The sequence below is a fragment of the Danaus plexippus genome, chromosome 31, assembly GCF_018135715.1.
Source record: "Danaus plexippus chromosome 31, MEX_DaPlex, whole genome shotgun sequence".
NCBI classification, from domain to species: Eukaryota; Metazoa; Arthropoda; class Insecta; order Lepidoptera; family Nymphalidae; genus Danaus; species Danaus plexippus.
In genome coordinates, this window is record NC_083558.1 from 138,935 (window position 1) to 156,998 (window position 18,064).

General features: G+C 48.0%; 1 protein-coding gene across 1 annotated transcript; it reads left to right on the forward strand.

Annotated features, from left to right (window-relative positions):
• The first annotated feature begins 178 nt into the window (after positions 1-178).
• Positions 179-17,225, forward strand: LOC116778305 (nuclear pore complex protein Nup98-Nup96). Its single transcript, XM_061525804.1, has 48 exons — positions 179-333; positions 1,418-1,517; positions 2,478-2,606; positions 2,976-3,161; positions 3,370-3,501; positions 3,937-4,067; positions 4,148-4,271; positions 4,616-4,699; positions 4,779-4,874; positions 4,982-5,073; positions 5,380-5,515; positions 6,149-6,268; positions 6,495-6,611; positions 6,983-7,064; positions 7,227-7,327; positions 7,398-7,528; positions 7,614-7,723; positions 7,796-7,875; positions 8,236-8,269; positions 8,525-8,613; positions 9,050-9,092; positions 9,226-9,314; positions 9,695-9,802; positions 10,001-10,120; positions 10,220-10,370; positions 10,438-10,540; positions 11,073-11,184; positions 11,335-11,547; positions 11,753-11,809; positions 11,890-11,991; positions 12,085-12,222; positions 12,300-12,395; positions 12,490-12,615; positions 12,976-13,088; positions 13,189-13,353; positions 13,452-13,530; positions 13,606-13,734; positions 13,972-14,094; positions 14,238-14,412; positions 14,588-14,714; positions 14,844-14,965; positions 15,184-15,312; positions 15,396-15,546; positions 15,683-15,785; positions 15,869-15,990; positions 16,072-16,178; positions 16,398-16,545; positions 16,782-17,225. Exons 2-48 carry the CDS (start codon positions 1,475-1,477, stop codon positions 16,842-16,844), a joined length of 5,331 nt encoding a protein of 1,776 aa, XP_061381788.1. The 5' UTR covers positions 179-333; positions 1,418-1,474; the 3' UTR covers positions 16,845-17,225.
• The last annotated feature ends 839 nt before the right edge of the window (positions 17,226-18,064 follow it).

Sequence of the window (18,064 nt, forward strand, 5' to 3'; positions counted from 1 at the left end):
AATAGAAAATAAAATATTTTAAAAAAAAGGACGTTGCATATAATTAAGTGTTATAAAAAAAAATTATTACATAATATATAATATGAAACCTCATTAAAAAAAAAAGTTTTGTAACTTATCACTATTTTGATGAAAATATTATTTATAATCTGTGCTTTTTAAATATTTTGATCGAACGATATAAATATTGTATCTGTGCCACTGCTATCAACTATGCAAAATTTTGTGTTTTCAGCTAGGAGAGTGCAGACTAAGTCTTTATAATTGTGATTAAATTGTTTTGTAAGTTTTTAACTTTTCTTTCGGACATCTTAGAAGGGGTCCATGCTTTAAGTAAGTGTTGTAAATTTTTATTACACTTCAATAGTATATTTCTCAGCTCCGCGGAGGTATTAACCTATACTGTTAAATTTTTAACCGCCGCTTTACTTATTATTTTTACAAAAGTATCTTTAAAGTCTGTAAAATCATCATATTATTAAAAAAAAATTGTTTTGCTTGTTTCTGTTTCATATATATTACTACCGTAATTATTTTTTTGACAAATATTGTGAAAAATTGAAGTAATCCTGGTTACAACGTAGTTGTTTCGTGTCTCTAATTTCTAAGTATCTTCATGAAGACGTTATTGAATAGGGACTAAAAAGTTTAAATATCATTAGTTCAAATCACAGAATATATCTGTACATTTTCAATACGATCTATTTTGTTGTAACTTAGCATCCTTGAAAACAATTTCGTATTTTTTATATGTCCTGTAAATAATCCTGTGTTGTAACTCGACTATAGCTATTGTAATTGGAGGTATGAATGCCAAGGATATGTCATAGTATACGAAGGACCTGCTGTGTGTATACAGTTAGTTTTTCATGAGAGGTCCCAACGAACATATATTATAACACATAAAAATGTATTTTTTTATTTTATAAAAATTATTCTGCTATATCATTTTACAACAACCATCAACTTGTTACTTTGCATATTACCAGAACATTGTATATTTAAGTCTTAAGATAAATCTTGTATACCCTTACATGTAACTTCATGTATGACAATGCGTATTTAAAATTTTCCTGATATTTTGAAAATAACACAAAATTGAAATTTATCTGTGTGTGTGTTCAAAAAATTAAAGCGCCTACAAACATATCAATATAAGGCTTTGTCCGTGGCCTGACCTGTGTTGTAGATAGGTAGTATTTTTGGTGGTTGACTGATCGAAGGTCAAAAGCTACTAAAGTGTCGGAAGTGATATTTTTGAATATTGCAATGACATTTTAAGTTGTTTTTCTACTTCACACATAAAATTGTATATTTTGTATGTAAATATTATTCTTGGTTACTTTATGATTAGTTCTGAACTGCATTATACGAGGAGATGAAGATGTATGTCAGTACATATATATACGTGTTTCAGATCTGACATGAATATCTGATACTGTAGCTAATCAAGGGTGAACCGAGAACAGACATCATGTTTCAAAAACAGACCTTCGGAGCCGCCAACACCGGCTTTGGTGAGTAACAATTGATCGGCCACAATATACATATATGTGAGTGAAATAGAGGGTGTATTGTGTCCTTGCAAAGCTATCATTGGTGCTGGTCATATAACTGCGGACCGTATCTTGTGTGAAATACTCAGTTTTCGAGATGGGATCGCATGCACGCACATGCAACCCAAACAAAACACGACTTTTATATAAAACGTGTCAGCTAAACCGTTTCTAACAAGAACAGCTGTAACGATCTGGCTGAAAATTAACTGGGAGAGCAGTTTCCAATCAGGAGACAGACAGGGCGCTCCTCATCTTGTTTCACTGAAAATTAATTTCTAAAAGTCATAATTGATCAATCACTGCCTCCGAGACTGTGCGGAGGCGCCCGGACAGGGCCAATCCTGAACGTGACGCGGACGAAGTAGCTTTGGTGAGCTAGTATAAAGTACAGCCTGGATCTTTGTCCCGCCGTGTGATATACTGTTTAAAGTAGGGTGCGGCTACACAGAGCTATTTAAGTGATATTACAATAATGAAAAAGCAGCTAGAGAAAGTTATCATAATTTATTTATTACCCGACGTTCGATGTCTGTGTGTCTGTCTGTGGCGGCGCAGCTCTCGAACGGATGGAGCGATTTCGATATGATTTTTGTCATTCGATAGCCAGTTGCTATGAAGTGGTTCTCAGCCGTGTATAGTTAATATCGGTCCAGTCAGGGTATCCGCTCGTTGAACAATGATGCGAGGCATTTTTTGAATACGATAACTAGATTACTGATCCGCCTGCCATCATTAGCGTTAAATAAGCTTGTTTTTTTTTTATTTAATAAAATATGGTCAGTACTCTTATATTATCTGTGACGATTGTACCCATTGATGAGTGTATATGAAACCTCAGGATGGACCTGTGCCGGTCAGGTCAGGTCAGTGGAATGTTCATCCTCTGAACCTTCGCTGTGAATTCACGTCTCATTCCAGGATCTTTCAACGCCGGGGCCAGTACATCATCACCGTTCAGTGGTTTCAAACCTGCGGCCAGCACCAGTGGCTTCGGAGCAGCCCCGGCCTTCGGCGCCACCGCCGCCCAGCAACCGGCTACAGGCGGAGGTAACTCGTGGACGCGAGTCTGACTGACCAGCCTTTCCGTCCGTCAGACCGTACCTCATGAGCGCTGAGTCCTATCAGTACACTGTGTTGCGGTTCATTATATCAAATACATAAATATGTTGCCAGCGACATCTGTTGGCTGATAAAAGTTCATCTGCAGGGAACAACCAAACGGGTTTTGTATTGAGACCGCAGCTGGTCGCTTACGATGAGACCGATAGATGTCGCACACGTTCTAGATGGCATTCGAAACTGATTTATGATTTACAGCTTAAATTTCGGACAAAAAATATAATCATATAGTCACCCAGGTGACATTCACCTGGACACGTCCGTCAGCCGCCCGGAGTAACGCTTGTAATGCACCAGGTCTATTCGGCTCCACGAACACGTCGGGCGGTCTATTCGGGGGCACCACGTCCACCTCCTCCGGCTTCGGCTCGTCCGGCTTCGGGTTCGGAGGGACCTCCAGCGGCGGGCTGTTCAACAACACCAGCGGGGGACTGTTCGCCAACAACCAGAACACAAGCGCCTTCGGAGCTAAGCCTGCTACAGGTGAACACCTGGAGATACTCGGTGACACGTGACGCTCGCAGAGGCACAGATAATAAACTGTGCATATATATATTAAAGCCGTCAGTGGTATAGCCGGCACGAAGAGCGGGTCACAGTGTTGCCAAGCATGATTAATATAGTATTCAATGAAGGTGTCACCAGGACAGAGTGCTCCGAAGTTGATTTTTATCATTATTACCTGTGTCAGGGTTCGGGTTCGGTGCGGGCTCGGCCCCGGCCCCCAGCGGAGGCCTGTTCGGGTCCCAGCCCTCCACCTCCACGGGGATCTTCGGCCAGCAGAACAATACCCTCGGGACGGGCCTGTTCATTAACAGCGCCGGTGAGTCGCTGACACTGTTCACCTCACTACTCGTTTGTCCGATGTAGACTCTAAACTATCGGCGTGCAGTAAACAGAGATCTGTACCTTGTTATATTAATCTTGGGAACCATACGTACATACATTGGGAGCCCTATGTTACCCGCCACGCCCCGCAGTGGGCTCGCGGGTTACTCACTGGGGAGACAGCGCGTCTCTCAGCTCACATAGTGCAAACCCTCGTGACTAGCTTCGGATAATTCCGCGTACTCGCCGTCGAGGAAGTTAATGACTGACAAGATGATCTTATGTTTTTGGTCTAACTTATTGCCCAAGGTGAAAAAAATACCTACAGATTTATTAGATTTTAATAATATATTTTTTAGTTAATGCTAGGATGAGAGCCACGCGCGGTGATTCTGTTGATCTTAGTTTGATGCTATGAACCTTCCTCCAGGCGGGTTCGGCCAGCAGGCGCAGGGCACGGCTCACGTGAAGTACAACCCGGTGGTGGGGACGGACGTGGTGGTGAAGTCGGGCTCCTCGCAGAACGTGAACATCAAACACCACTGCATCACCTGCATGAAGGTGCCGACTCCGACCGGGCAGCGCGCGGAGGATAGGGTTCGTTGCTCGGTACACTGACGTGGAGGGTTTGTGTGTTCCAGGACTATGAGAGTAAGTCCCTGGAGGAGCTGCGTCTGGAGGACTACGTGGCCGGCAGGAAGGGAGCCAGCGGAGTGTTCGGCTTCCAGCAGACGGAAAACAAGCCGCTGTTCGGAACCAGCTCCAGTGAGTGTCGAGGACCGTGAGGGTAGAGTCGAGCGAGAGAGAATTGTGTGATGATAATCACTTCAGTTGATGTAGCCTCAGTATTCAGTAAGCTTAAAAAAATATACTAGCGGTTGTGTCCGACTTCGTCGCTGTGGTTAACATGGAATCAGGGAGAATAGTGTGTAGGCGAACAATACGTGTGCAGCTATACCAGCGCCGCCTGCCGGCGAGTCGCGGCGTCCCTGGCCGCAGCGACTCGTGCTCGGTGTGAACGCGTGTTGCTTATTGTAGAATAGTTACACGAACATGTCTCCAGCGCGTCTGATAGCGAGACGCTCCTGTCTAATACACCCTCTGTGCAGCGTTCGGCCAGCCCGCCACGACCAGCGCCCCGAGTCTCTTCGGCTCGTCCAGCATCGGCTCCGCCCCGGCCTTCGGACAGACCAGTGCGTATCTTATGTAGTATTAAAGCAGCCGGAGCCGGCTCGCTCGCGTTTACTTACGCCCATACGCTGATATCTCCAGATACCTTCTCGTTCGGGGGCGGCGCGCAGCCGGGGGCGCAGACCACGGGCCTGTTCGGAGCCAACAAGCCGGCCTTCGGCGCCACCACCAACACCGGTGAGGTTACAAACGCGCGCGTGAAGACGCGGGGCGTGCTTGTGATACGGTAAACACGCAGGCTTGTGTATGTACATCCATGTGTATGTGTGTGTGTTTAATTCCAGGCACAAGTCTTTTCTCAACAACGACGACCCAAGCCCCGGCCTTCGGCACCGCCACATCCACATTCGGCTTCGGAGCCAACACGCAGAACCAGGTGAGCAGTCAGGCCAGATCTGATAGAGTGTGTCTGTCTGCTGGGTGTACTTGTTCAGGAACATCTCCTAAACCAGCGAAATCACTCGCACTGACTATACAGGAGTCTGTCGTTGTGGACCTCGTGTATGAGTGTTTTGTGATACAAGAAACAAAGGAGTTGAAATGTGCTATAGAATATAAGTACTATATGATGACTCATTTACTCTCTCTCTATATATGTGATACTCTCCATACAACCTCCCATACATACAAACATGACTCGGTTCAGGCTGTGTCTGTCATCGTCGTATTTTCCCTCTTCCAGCCGGGAGGGTTGTTCAACAGCAAGCCGGCGACCACGGGCTTCGGCTCCACCCCCAGCTCGGGCTTCGGGGGCTTCGGCACCGGCATGTTCGCCAAAACTAACACCACCACGGCCAGCTTCGGCACCACCACGCCCGGTATGTGAGCGCCGCGGGGCCAGGGCTTGCACGAGCCATGCTAAGTAATATATATAAGAAAGAAGAGAAGAAAGTATCTGTACATCGGACTGTACTGTGATTGTGTCTGTGATATCGGGATCGGGATAAAAAGTAGCCGAGTCACTCCTCATTACTCCACCTACCGGCCGTTAAGTCCCTTCAAAATCGGTCCAGCCGTTCCGGGGATCAGACGTAACGAACAGACAGACAATCAACAAACACTGTATCAGCGCGCGTCCCGTGTGTATTGTGTGTGAGGAACGGGTCTCAGGGTACAGACAGACGCTGCTGTTGTACTTGTAAAGTCATGCCAAAAACTCTTATAATTAGTTCTGTTTATTTCCCCTCGGTGTGTACACAGCTTTATCTGTTTGTATACAAGGCGCTATGCTTATGAAGCATGGCCTTATTCCTTGCACCCAGCACGCCTCGCGACACGACCGGTGGTTCACTGTAGAGACTTAAATATACTCGGCGTCAGATGAGAGGCGCGGGCTATTGGTGATGAAAAGCTCGACATGTTTGTATGAAGAAGCGTCTCCCGGCGAAGCGTCTATCCCATCATAAAAGCGTCATCACGATCAGTCCAGTAACATCTCGATCCTCCTCCAGCGTTCGGCTCCACGGGCTTCGGCACCAACACCTCGGGCTCCAGCCTGTTCGGGAACAACACGTTCGGGAAGCCGGCGACAACGACGCCCTCGTTCGGATTCAACACACAACCTACCCTCGGTATGATATGACAACGATATGATAATGATAGGATAGCTATATAGAGGTGATACTCGACATAAGGAAGACAGTGTTCCGTAGACGGCGGGGTCAGAACTTTCTTTGTCATCTTGCCATTCAAATAAAAAAAATATGACTCGTCTCAATCATGGCACAGATAAGAAATGAAAACGTCTCCATGTGCATTAAGTGTTGCCAGTCTAACATTTGCTGCGTGTGTCGCCAGGTCTAGGCGGCGGCCTGGGCTCATCGTTCCAGTCCAAGCCGGCCAACTCGGGCTTCGGTACACTGGGAGGGACGGGCTCTCTGTTCCAGCAGCCAGCTCAGAACACCTTCAGAACCGGTACGGACAGAAACCTGTTGTTTTTATTTTATTCTGATTGTATGTTAGTTGTATAGAGCGGCGAGCGGAGGCTCCAGCAAAACTACGGAACTTACTTATATGTGTATTATAAGAAGAATTACATATATATATATATATGTGTGTGTGTGTGTGTGTGTGTGTGTGTGTGTGTGTGTGTGTGTGTGTGTGTGTGAATACATAAAAACGCTTGTCAGATTTCGTATAAGACACGATATATTCCTTTACAAAGCGTCATTACAGAAGCGACGTGAGCGGAGAGGAAAAGAGCAGCGCCTCTATCGGCGGACGACGAAAACTTGTATATAAAATTATTTTTCAACAATACACATGTATATGTTTGTTTTGTGCAGACTCGGGCGTGGGCGGAGGTCTGTTCAACAACACCTTGGGCTCGCTGGGCGCCACGCAAGTCAACAACGCCAGCGTCGCGGGGTGACTAGCACTTTGATGTTCCTAATAAGACATTAGTTGTATCGGCTGTAGTGGGAATGGCTGGGCCCCGCTCGCTGGTCACGTGACATTCGCCAGCGACAGGATCCCGTACATTCCTACCCTCGCATTGATCACAGTACATATAGCTGTCTGTATGTACAGGGCTCCGCTGGGCGGCTCGTCCAACGTGCACGAACAAATACTCACTCTAGTAGCGAGACCCTACGACACTCCGCTCTTCAAAGACCTCGCTCCGGACACAGGTGAACCACACGCTTATACACAAGTAATTCGGCTGTTTCTTATATTATAATAAACTGTGATACACACCAGCGACATCTACCGAGGAGGTGCTGAAGCCGACCAACCCCTCGGCGGTGAGGGCGGTGCTGGACTCGTACAAGGTGTCGCCCAACAACAGGACCAGGGTCACGGTCCGGCCCGGGCCTCACAAGCATGACAAGGTCAGAGATAATAAATGAATAAGATAAGGGGTCGATGACCTCTGACGATAGATAGATAACGAAGGGTGACGGCCTGTGGTTCCAGAAGTCTCTGTTCGACGGCCTGGAGGAGGGAGACGCCAGCGTGGAGGACAAGCTGACGACACGACCCAGCAGGAAGAGGCTCGTGCTGAGGAACAGGCCGCCAGCCGACAGGTGAGGGGTTCTCGCACACGGACAGACACACACGCACATACACACATGGACTGATGGTTACGATACACACAGGTCGCTGGAGGAGAGTCAACAGAACGGCGGCGAGGAGCGCCCGGCGGCAGAACACGACAAGGTCGACGGCGAACACACGCGTTAGTACTCGATACACTACCCTCACTACCAGTCAGCCGCAGACTACACACTGACAGTTTGTCCGTATCTATCGTCGAGATGAGGTGAACGAGTGACGGACTACAAACTGACAGTGTTTAGTTTGAGCGAAACGTAGCTAGAGAAGTAAAAGTTATCTTAAAGAGGTTAGAGGCAGCGGTGCGATGCGGTGAAGAAAGTTGAATATAGAATAAGACATTAGATCACTTAACCGGGACTCGCACCTGCTGCCTCCTATAGCGCGCGGTACATTGACTTTGAAGACTGAACCGTGGCGTGCGGACCAGGACGAGACTTGAGTGTCTTATGATGATGTTAAATATTGTATTAATACGTTACAGAGAGCGACGCAGCGGCGAATCGGCACGGCAGCTGGTGAGATACTACACGCACGCACGAACACACAGACAGGCACACACATACAGACACACATATACAAACATATACATATAAAATAGTCCTTAGTATTCTTCTGTAATTTTAAAACGACCATAAAATTCCTCTCAGGCGATACATTCCGTATGTGTGTCGTATAAAACTCATCTCCGCACTCACTGATCTATCTAACAGTGGAATTAACATCAAAATGGATCCAGTGTACAGATTTCATCAGTTGTATTTTTTTTCAAGGCTCGCGTCTCCGAAGAACTCAAACTCCTGGAAGGAAAATGAGAAGCCGGCTGACAGTGAGCCGGCTGCGAGGCTGTACCCCGACCTGGGTGAGTGTGGCGTCTCACTCCGCGTAGTGACGAGGCACGGGCGGCAGATAGCGCTGATTGATAGTCGCCATTTTGTTTTTGTGCACACTGTACGGTATTCTAAAGCCAACTCCGATTGTAAGCAGACAAAGTCATGGATAAAGTGTAGTATGCACGTACTAATGATTCCATATACGAACATTGATGCTAAAATACAAGTCCACACTAGTGATGTGATTACATATATTTTCGAATAAACTTGTATATCGGTTGTCACGTCACTATTTTGTTGGTACAACACTATACGTTATTTTTAGTCTGTGTTGAAACTCGTTAGTTATTAATTGATGAAAGTAAATTGCAAATTATAGTTTCTTATATTGTTTGAGATTTCCTTTTCCCTGACGGCTGTGTCCATATTGATGTGGTTCGTACAAATTGACAAATGTGTTCACAGAGAAGGAGCTCCCGCCGCAGGTGCCGGACAGACGGGCCAGCTGGTAAATATACAGATTAGGATAGGAATAGCAAGACTTTGTTTGTTAGAAACGTCCTAAACTGAATATACTAGGTTTTTCCCTATAGTGACAGCGAGCAAACTATATATATATATATGTGTCTGTATCTCCTCAGGCTGTCGTCTCTGCCCCTGCGCCCTCTGCCGGGGTCTCTGGACGCGGAGAGCTCCGTCAGGGAGCTGGTCCGGGGAGGCAGGGACAAAGGTATCGTAAACACGGCAAGGATGTGCAAGTAAAGAATATTAATGTCCTGTGACTTTAAAATTGTTGTCTTGAACCCCTGTAACCCCCTGTAACCCCCCATAACCCCAACCCCTAGAGTCAAGCGACTCGCTAACGTTCTGCTGTCACCGCTGGGGCAAACTACCGGGATGTACGAAATGCGAGAAAATCTCTCACCAGATAAACGGACGATACGGTTACTATACGTAGAGTAGAATGTAGCGAGTAGAGACGCGGAGACTAGTTGTAGCGTATAGCAGTAGGTGCACTTTGAGTTGATATACTGACTTATAGTCGATGAGCTAGGCGGTAACGAACAGACGAACGCACACCATTGAATTCTGTATATATTACGATTTCAGTATCCGAGGAGGAGAATATTCCCCCCCGGGAGGTCGCGCCCCACCCGGCCGGGGTCAAGCTGACGAGGCCGGGATACTACACCATACCCAGCCTGGAGGAGATGACTGGTTGGTATACGACACACACACACACACACACGCACGCACGCACGCACGCACGCACGCACGCACGCACGCACGCACGCACGCACGCACGCACGCACGCACACACACACACACACACACACACACACACACACACACACACACACACACACACACATACACACATAGGTCGAGTGTAATATAACAGCACATGTGTTCCAGAGTATCTCCGACCCGATGGTACCTGCCGCGTGCCTCACCTCACCATCGGCAGGAAGAACTACGGGAACGTGTTCTACGACTGTGAGATCGACGTGGCCGGCCTCGACCTGGACCACCTGGGTATGGACACACACACATACATTGATACACCTGCAACACCTGCCAAATAAGGTCTCTCAAGTAGTATTTAGAAGTGTCACGGTATCTTTTCTCTTGCAGTCCACTTCCTGAACAAGGAGGTGATCATCTACCCCGAGGACGAGGGGAAGCCGCCGGTCGGCTCGGGTCTCAACCGCCGGGCCGTGGTCACGCTTGAGAGGGTCTGGCCCCGCGACAAGACCGAGAGGAGGCCCGTCACGGAACCCGACAGGTACAGCACTCCATCCAGGTGTGAGCTGAAGAGAGATTGGAGACGGCTAATGATGACTGATCGACAGGTTACTGAAGATGGACTACGAGGGCAAGCTGAGGCGGGTGTGTGACAAGCACGACACCAAGTTCATAGAGTACAGGCCGCAGACGGGCAGCTGGGTGTTCAGGGTTGGTGCACGTCATATATTACACACACACATGTACATAGCGATCAGTCTAGCTGAACGGTAGTTGGTACAACCCTAGTTCATAGTGTTCCAAGTTTCAACAGCTCTCTATGAGGGTTTGATGAGCGACGAGAATAAGTAAGGTGTTCAATAGAAAAGACGGATATCATCGGAGGTAAAGTCGGTTGTGTCGGTTGTGTGTCACTTCCCAAGACTCGAAACAGACCTAGCGGCTTTGTACACACGACGATCCGGTTACTAGAACAGTCTAAAACGTTCTCGTTAACATTTCTACTTGTTCACAAAAGTTAACAATAGGAAGGTGTAAACGTATAGCTAATAGTTCCGTCCACTCGTCACGAGATGGCGCTGCCGCTAAATGTCGAGAAAATTTAACCATCTTGTTTCAATTATCAATAACTTAATCCGGTTAAACTCGAGTTCAAAAGTAGTGTTATACTATAATAATCTCAGTCACCACGACGAGTTAAACTGTCCAGGTTAAGTGATTCACGTGCTGCATCACGTTGCAGGTGGAACACTTCAGCAAGTACGGCCTGACTGACTCGGATGAGGAGGACGACATCACACCCAACATACTCAAGAGACAGCTGGTGGACCAGAACTTACAGCAGTCTGCAGCACGTGAGTCATATATACTGTATACATAGACACGTGATGATTAGTGGATAGACCTGGGAATTCCCCTGTAGCGAAATCACAGATTCGAGGCTGGACAGATTAAAAATATATATTTCTTTGGTAATAATTGAAATATCTATCCATAAATTCCAGCTCCTAAGCCGCCGCCACCGTCTGCCGGCCAGCAGCCAGGTCTAGGAGGTCTCGGAGGTCCGGTCGCTCCGGCTACATCGGGGCCGGGACTGAGCGGGTCCGGGGCGGGTCCAGCGGGCCCCGGCCTCACCCTCGGCCTGTCAACAACCTCCGTAGGGAGAGACGAGTACATGGAGCAGACATCACTCAACCTGTTGAACGGAACTAATAAAGGTTAGCTTGTATATATAATTCCACTCAACGTGTGCACGTCAGTACGCGACGCCGCGGAGGGTTGAGACTCACGAATTGTCCCGGCAGATGGCGCTGTCTGTGTCAGATTAATCAAACGAAAAGCCCGAGACGTCTTAACACGAGGACTAGCTGCAGTACATCTAGCGTGAACTCACTAACTCTGTTCTCTTGTAATACATTCCAGGCTTCACTATGGACGTCACTGAGGATGGGGACCAGAACAGTCTGTACCAGGACGGAGGTGAGCTCCCACACAAGATCTACGTCTGCAGAGCGTCTAGTCGGGGGTGGCAAGTTATGTAAATGATGTAATATTTGCAGGTGTGTGTGTGAAGAGCCCCACGAGTGAGCTGGCCCGCCTGGAACACCGCGGCAGCCACCGCCTGCAGCTGATGAAGGCCAGCCTGTACGCCGACGGCGCCGGTACATACCCACATACACACTCTCACATACACACTCACACACACACACATATATATTTATTCTATAGTATTATCTGTTCCGTTCCGTCGCCAGCGGACATGATGGAGGAGGTATCCTCGTTCTCCGGGGACCAGCTGGTGCCTCACGCGGCGATGACGTCACCACACCCCACCAGCGACACCATCCGGGAGGTGGTGCAGACCGTGGACTCTACACAAGTGCAGCCGGAAGGTAAGACATGTGTATACATGTATAATAGAACATCTGTTTTTAAGGAGTATATATATGTGTGTCGTCATATGTTCCAGTGTCGGAGGTGATGGCGCGTCCCATAACAGTTCACCCTCACACTGTGGTGCTGAAGTACCACAAGAAGATACCACCCTTCAGGGAGACCATAGCCGGTGAGCTGAGACACACACACACACACACAAGTCATTGTTTAAATGTTGTCTTAAAACTACTTCTATATATATATGTATGTATGTTTGTGTCCAGGTCGTATGTCAGCATCTTCCCTGGTGGACCTGTCCGTGTCCCGAGCCCGGCTGTCTCGCTGGTGTGGCCGGCCGGGGGTCATGGTGGTACACTCCACCACAGCCGCAGCCGACCACCTCCCACCAGGTCAGGCCCGCACACACATACTGTGTGGATGACTGTTCTCCTGAACCTCACAGAGAGCATTCATAGGAAACGAATGAGTGATGTGGACCGAAGACTAAATGCTCTTAAAATATATACACGCTGCTCTCTAACATTAAAAGGCTATTGTGTCCTGAGGGTAGTATGGCTACCCAGCTGAGACCTTTGTCTGTCCCTTCGACCAGCCTGTCCGTCCGTCAGACCGTATCTCATGAACGCTGAGTCCTATCAGCACATACTTCGGCTGCTCCCGTACAGTTTCATATACACATTGATTATCATAGTTTTAAGAACATACCTATACATAAGTATTCCTAGTATGACAAGTGTCGTCATCCACAGCGTCGGACCTGGGAGACCTAGGTCTGTACGTGTCGGGGCGGGCGGAGCACGACTGGAGCGACCAAGTGCTGCTGCGGGTGGCCTTCGGAGCGCCGGAGGGGACTGCGGCCATGGTCGGTGACGAATGTTCATACAGCACAGAACCTGCTGTGTGTTGACTTGAGTAGCGAGATAAAAAGTTTTGTATACACGTCTGATGCTCCTCCTCCCCAGGAGTGCCTGTCACGGCAGCTGAACAGCCTGCTGGAGTGTTCCGACACGGACACGACACGACCGATCTGTCCGCGACTCGTCGTGCGACAGGAACCTCTTCAGAGGAGGAGACTCCTCGCTAAGCTGCTGGAGCACGCCAAGGTGGCTGAGGACTATAAACCCAAGGTCGGAACTCAAGCACACACACCCACAAGGAGCGATAATGTTATTAATAATGAAGTTATTGTTAATGTTTGTAACACGTGTCTGTTTGTTCATTCCAGTTCGGCGTGTCAGGACAGTACTGCGTCCAGGTGTGGAAGCTGTGTGAGGCGCTGTGGGGGCTGGACCTGGAGAATGATGGTGACTAACTATATCATATCATATATATATGAAGATTGTAACGGTGAAGTAGATCGTGTGTGTGTGTGTATGCAGGTGTTCCGGGTAACACGGAGCAGTATGTGGTGTCTCAGCACCAGCGGCTGGTGGAGTGGCTGAAGGAGGTGGTGCAGCGGTCCACGGACGAGGAGCTGGAGCAGCCCGGAGACCTGGAAGATATTGATGGTGGGTCATTATGCATCACTGATGAGTTATCATGACTTACATATATGTAGCGCCAGAGTTATGGTCACTAACAAAGACACTCGCTGATGGTTGCTTGTGACAAAAAAGAATCCGACATTATTGGGAATGACCACAATGATTAGTGATAGACAAGCTGATACGTTAGGAGTAACGTATAGTATATTGTCAGTGGAACCATTATGAGACCTGTAAATAATGTAACTGTGACATTTGCAGAGTACGACGCTCACAGCAGCAAGGTGTGGTGGCTGGTGGTAGGTGGCAGGACCCTGGAGGCCTGCAAGCTCGCCAGAGACAAGGGAGACCTCAACATGGCCGCTATCATAACACAGGCCAGCGGTGAGCTTACTGACGTGTAACGTGTGTCTGTGTGTCCGTTCTCCTTTAACATGAAAACTAAAATATTGTACAGCATTTGATGGAAGCAGTCGCTCTGAGAATATTTAATTTGTACTAACTTCTTATATGTATGTTGGTGTCAGGTGACCCGGCCTTCAAGAGCCTCTTGGAGCGCCAGCTGCGAGTGTGGAGGGAGTGCGGGGCGGAGGGGCTGGTGGCGGAGTCGCGGCGGGCCACCATCAGTCTCCTGGCGGGACTACGCCCCCGAGGGTACTTCGAGAAGTGCGACTGGCTGAGAGTACTGCTGGCGGTCGCCTGGTCAGTAGAGACGATGATGTATGGAGGGGAGATAATTGTAGTGTTGTCGTTAAGATTATATATAAACTTGGTGTGTAAGGAAAATATTATATGAGGAGAAGAGTGTTCAGAGATGTTCAGGTAAAGAAATAAAACAGAGAGAGCAAATACGTAATGTTTATTAATGTCGTTCCAGCTACATCTGCCCGCAGGTGCCGACCCTGGAACAGATCCTGCGCACGTACGAGAGCTACCTCACGGACGACGAGATGAGCGTGCAGCATCCGCGACCCGCCTACCAGGAGCGATACGACGCACGGCTGGTGAGACGCGCAGACTATACTATATACCGCTGACGGCCGAGATATATATATATACAGTTATTTCTGAACTTCGAAGACCAGTTGCCGTTTAAAGCACAAAAACTTATGTATATATAATAATGTATCCAGGATAACAACCCGTCTCCGTGGCGCGACCTCCGCTACGAGCTGCTGAAGGCCAGGGCCACCCAGGGCCGGCCGCGGACCGACACGCACACCTACACACCGGACACGATGGACTGTTCCCTGAGGTACGGGGATATATACAGACAGACATACACACGGCTTTGGCATTTTATAAACATGAACCTAACCTTAGCTAACACTAGGAACATGCCGACAACTTGTAATCTGAATTAGGCAATTTGTAAACGGACGAAACATACAAACGGCCTGCGACATACAAACATATACAGACATTCCTTACACGTACAGTCTTGGTTGATGTCTGTCCTGTATCATACTCCAGCTTCCTGGTGGGGTCGTGGCTGGGCGTGTCGTCTTCCAGCAGTGTCACGGGAACGGCTGAACAGCTGGAGGCGGCCGGCAGCTGGCACCTGGCCGTGCAGGTGTTGGCCTACCTTCCCGACGACACACTGTGAGTTATCTATATATATATATATATATATATATATGATCTGACTTCTTCTTCGTACAAACTGTAACAAGTCATTGTTCCAGGCGAGGTCATCTCATCCGTCAAGTGCTGAACCGCAACGCGCCCTCCAAATTCGAGGGTCCAGTGGACGAGGAGCGCCTGGCTCTGATGAAGAGGCTGAGGATACCTCACACCTGGCTGTTGGCAGCACAAGCCTGGAGAGCCAAGTATGAGGTGAATATGCTAAGCACGTTTTGATGAAACTATAGTACTCACACTATCATATGTCAAGCATTATAATATAATATAAAACTAGCTTTATATGTGTTTAATAGTCTCGTACTGATGACCGATCCTTATACTATTGCAGCACAAGCCGCTGCTTCAAGCCGAACACCTGGTGGCCGCCCAGGAGTGGACGGAGGCTCACCGTGTGCTGGTCGAGGAACTGCTCACTGGTGCCGTGCTCTCCGGTCAGTCACCACATATATATTACTATTGATGAAGGTCGTGTCCGTCCTGACCACTCACTCACTGAGTGTCCGTCTGTTCCCAGACAAGCTGTCGAGCATCTCGGGCGTGGTGTGCGAGCTGAGCGCCGCGTCCCGCCAGCACCTGGTCCGCGGCTGGAGCCCCGCCGCGGACGCGCTCACACACTACCTGCGCCTGTGCGAGGAGGTGAGGATACGATGAACGTAGACGGAAGGACGAGGGCGTGATGAAGATCCTCTGAGACATGTGTGTGTCTGTGTGTTACAGATCCGAGAAGTGGTAAACGCGGGGGGAGCCGCCGCCGGGGACGGGCTGAAGGCGCTCCGCCCCTCCCTGACAGCCGCATGTAGGGCTCTGGCACAGTTTGAACCCAGGTCAGTTACACACGGGCTGGTCATAGCGAGTGACTGGTCATTTAGCTGAGCTGATGACGTCACCAGCTAGTTTCGCCAAACATTATTTAACATTACAGGAAATTTAAATATTTTATACATAGTCTTAATGAGTAAGAGTGGGGCGATTTGATATAAGAAATATTTTCTATTGAAGTAACGAATCGTTTGTTCCATTCTATGTTGACCTCGCGTCTCAAGGAGTCCGAAGCAGGCGGCGGCTCACTCGGAGATGGGCGCCCGGCTGGTGCAGCTGTCTCTCGCGGGGGGCCGGCCCGCGCCTCACATGGCGGCCCTGCTGGCGGCCCTCAGACTGCCCCCGGACTGCGCCGCCGCCGCCGCCACTAAGGTGCTCACTACATAGACACGCGACACAAGACATCATGTATAAATAAGGAAAAAATAATGAACAGAGCGTCAAGTCACTACTGCTTGCCAACATTCGCTCTCGCTCCGTCCCAGGGGCGTTGAACGTTTAACGCAACCTTGATGGAAGTCGCAAAAGAAGTTCCACTTCAAAAACATTGAACAAGTTGTACTTGAGGTGTGAGGTCTGACACTAACCCACTAACTGCATGCTTCCAGATAGCGACCGACCTCGCGGAACGAGCCTCGGAGGTGTGTCTGGAGTCGGCCGTGAGGAACTAGGAGCGAACACACGCACAAAGAGAGAGACACACACAGACACACACGCATACACACACACACACACACACACGCATACACACACACATATATATATATACACACACACACATATATACACGACATGCAACCCTTGTAATGAAAACAATTATGAATTAAAATTGACATTGTATTTTGAATTAATGGAATTATAACAAATTAAAACGAATATTAAAAAAACCCTTTCGCGTAATATACCGCATATGTGTCCGTCTGTTAAAATATAAGTTAAGAACAGGCCCGGAGCGAGGAGCGGGGAGCGGCCCGTGTTGATGTAAGAGTATTTTTGTAATGAATTAATGTATGTAAGGTTATGAATAGCTTGTTATTAAATATAGAGAAATATACGGCGTTTCATTGGCGACATGCTGCTTATATAGAGACAGAGAGAGAGACTTGGAGACACAGAGACAGAGAGAGATACTTGGAGACACACGAGACACATAGAGTGACACAGAGACACATAGAATGACACAGAGACATATAGAGTGACACAGAGACACATAGAATGACACAGAGACATATAGAGTGACACAGAGACACATAGAGTGACACAGAGACACATAGAGTGACACAGAGACACATAGAGTGACACAGAGACACAGAGTGACACAGAGACACAGAGTGACACAGAGACATATAGAGTGACACAGAGACATATAGAGTGACACAGAGACACATAGAATGACACAGAGACACATAGAGTGACACAGAGACACATAGAGTGACACAGAGACATATAGAGTGACACAGAGACATATAGAGTGACACAGAGACACAGAGTGACACAGAGACACATAGAGTGACTCAGAGACACATAGAGTGACACAGAGACATATAGAGTGACACAGAGTGACAGAGACATATAGAGTGACACAGAGTGACAGAGAGACACATAGAGTGACACAGAGACACATAGAGTGACACAGAGACACATAGAGTGACACAGAGACACATAGAGTGACACAGAGACACATAGAATGACACAGAGACATAGATACTTAAACTAGAAAATTATTAACATTTTGTATTCTTATGAGTGTTAAAAAATAGATAAGTCCTGACTTTAGTGTTCGTTACTTCCAGTAAAGTCTTACAAAATGACTGAAGCCAGTACTCCTAGTTTTAAAACATAAGTTGATACTCAAATGTTGCCATTACAAAATAACAAAGGTTAAATCTCT